General features: G+C 66.3%; 1 protein-coding gene across 1 annotated transcript in view; it reads left to right on the forward strand.

Annotated features, from left to right (window-relative positions):
• Nucleotides 1-2,205, forward strand: part of PTPRN (protein tyrosine phosphatase receptor type N) — a 15,917-nt gene that overhangs the window by 9,387 nt on the left and 4,325 nt on the right. Inside the window, 3 exon segments of the mRNA XM_035901120.1 lie at nucleotides 1,402-1,614; nucleotides 1,743-1,943; nucleotides 2,033-2,180. Of these exon segments, the coding sequence (XP_035757013.1) occupies nucleotides 1,402-1,614; nucleotides 1,743-1,943; nucleotides 2,033-2,180 (562 nt within the window).

Raw genomic sequence — 2,205 nt, forward strand, 5'->3', positions numbered from 1 at the left:
TTCCCTGGGCCTGAACTCAGTGGGACTGATGCAAGATCTGGGGAAGGAGGGATGTGGAGAGGCGAAGGGATGGCAGGGCCCAGGCAGGCCTTGGGAGAGAGGTCCCTTCTGTCCCCCTGACCTTCTGACACCTCCAGGGGCTGCAGGGCTGCCCCTGCCTGGGTTCCCTGGGGAGCCGGGAGGTGCTGGCTGTGGTGGGCATCCCGGGCCACAGGGCTGGCTGGGCCCTGGCAGCAGTCTCACTGGCCCCCAGGGGCTGGTGAGGCTGGGGGGCAGGCGGCAGTATGGACCCCTGGGATGGGGGCATCCCCAGGCGATGATGATGATGTAGGTGATGATGACGCAGTGTTCCCTCGGAACCTCATCAAGCTCATGGCCAATGGGAGGCTGTGGTGGTGAGGTAATGCTGGGCTCTGGCACCTCATTGGGCACAGGGTATTTGGTGGTGGTGATGCCCCAGCATCCCTGGGCTGCCCCAGGACCTGGCTGGTTTCGGAGGGAGGGCAGCATCCTGATCACCAGTGGCTCTGGGACAAGGCCCTGGGGGATCTCGGCCTTGGGGGACAGGGGTCTCATACAGCAAGGGCTCAGCACCATCTTGTCCCAGCATGGGATTGTCACGGATTGAGCTGTCCCCCCCAGCCACAGGGAAGGACCCCTGGAGGCACTGCCTGCAAGGTGGCAGGGGCTGCTCTGTGTCCCAGCTGTGAGGAGAGCAGTGGGGAGGACCTGTGCCCCAGCCACCGCAGCTGGGATGGCACCAGCCCTCTGGCAGTGCCAGCACATCCCCCCGGTGTCCTGCCACAGAGCAGCGGCTGGGGGGGCCCCATCTGGGGAAGTCGCCCGGGAGCAGTGATTGCTGCCCAGGGTCCACCAGTGCTGCAGTGGTCCATCCTTTGCCATTAACCCCTTGGGCTGAATCGGGCCCTTGCTGACCTCCAGCTGGGCAGGAGCTCATTGAACCCAAGCTCCATGGGGCTACTGCCTGCCCTGGAGGGGGGGCAGCCTGGGCTACTGCCTGCTACTGCCCTGGAGGGGAGGCAGCCTGGGCTGGGGCTGCCCTGGAGGGGAGCAGCCCTGGGAGCAGGGGAGCAGCAGGTCACTTCTGCCTGGGCTTGGCCAGGCTCTGCCCTCTCCTGCAGCCCCAGGGACACCAGCATGAGCAATGACCCATGCGACACGCAGGTGGGTGCACCGTGCCTCACCCCAGTGACACCCAGCACCCCAGTGATGCCAGCTCTGCCCTAGCTGAGGGTGCTGGGAGAATCAGTGCAGGACTGGGTTCACTTGCTCTGTTTTAGCCCCCAGCAGCCCCAAATGTGGTGCAGAATGGGATCTCTGCCCCACTCCCCAGCCCCATGCAGATGCCCCCTGCTAACCCTTGCTCGGCTCTGCCCCCAGCGAAATGAGGCTGCTGCCTACTCGCGCCCATCCCGCTTCGGGGACGGCTTCCACTCCGTGCTGCTGACCTTCATCGCGCTGGCCTGCATGGCAGGCATCGCCATCGCGGCCGCTGCCGCCTTCTGCCTCCGGCGCCATGCCAAGCAGCGGGAGAAGGAGCGCCTGGCCGCCCTGGGGCCCGAGGGTGCTGCCGACACCACCTTCGAGTACCAGGTAGGACCCCGCGGGATGCGGGACCCTGTGGGATGTGGCACCACTGTGTCAGCATCGCTTGGCGTGCACAGGGCTGCCCTACAGCAGTGCTGTGGCTGAGGGACAGGGCTCTGGCTGGGGTCCCCCAGGAGCTGTGCCGCCAGCACATGGCTGCCAAGTCTCTCTTTGGCCGCACTGAGGCACCGGCGGAGACCTCGCGGGTCAGCAGCGTCTCGTCCCAGTTCAGCGACGCCCCGCAGCCTAGCCCCAGCTCCCACAGCAGCACGCCCTCCTGGTGCGAGGAGCCCGTCCAGTCCAACATGGACATCTCCACTGGACACATGATCCTGGTGAGCCAGCCTGGGGGGATGGCAGGTCCCCTCCCTGGCCCCCATGTACCCCCCCAGCTGCTGGGCTGACCCCTGCCCCTCTGCCCCAGGCCTATATGGAGGACCATCTCCGCAACCGGGACCGGCTGGCCAAGGAGTGGCAGGCTCTCTGTGCCTACCAGGCTGAGCCCAGTGTCTGCTCTGTTGCCCAGAGTGAAGCCAACCTGAAGAAGAACCGCAACCCCGACTACGTGCCCTGTGAGCATCCTGGCCGCCCTGCCAC

Source organism: Egretta garzetta, unplaced genomic scaffold, assembly GCF_000687185.1.
Source record: "Egretta garzetta isolate BGI_Z169 unplaced genomic scaffold, ASM68718v1 scaffold219, whole genome shotgun sequence".
In the NCBI taxonomy this organism is placed as follows: domain Eukaryota; kingdom Metazoa; phylum Chordata; class Aves; order Pelecaniformes; family Ardeidae; genus Egretta; species Egretta garzetta.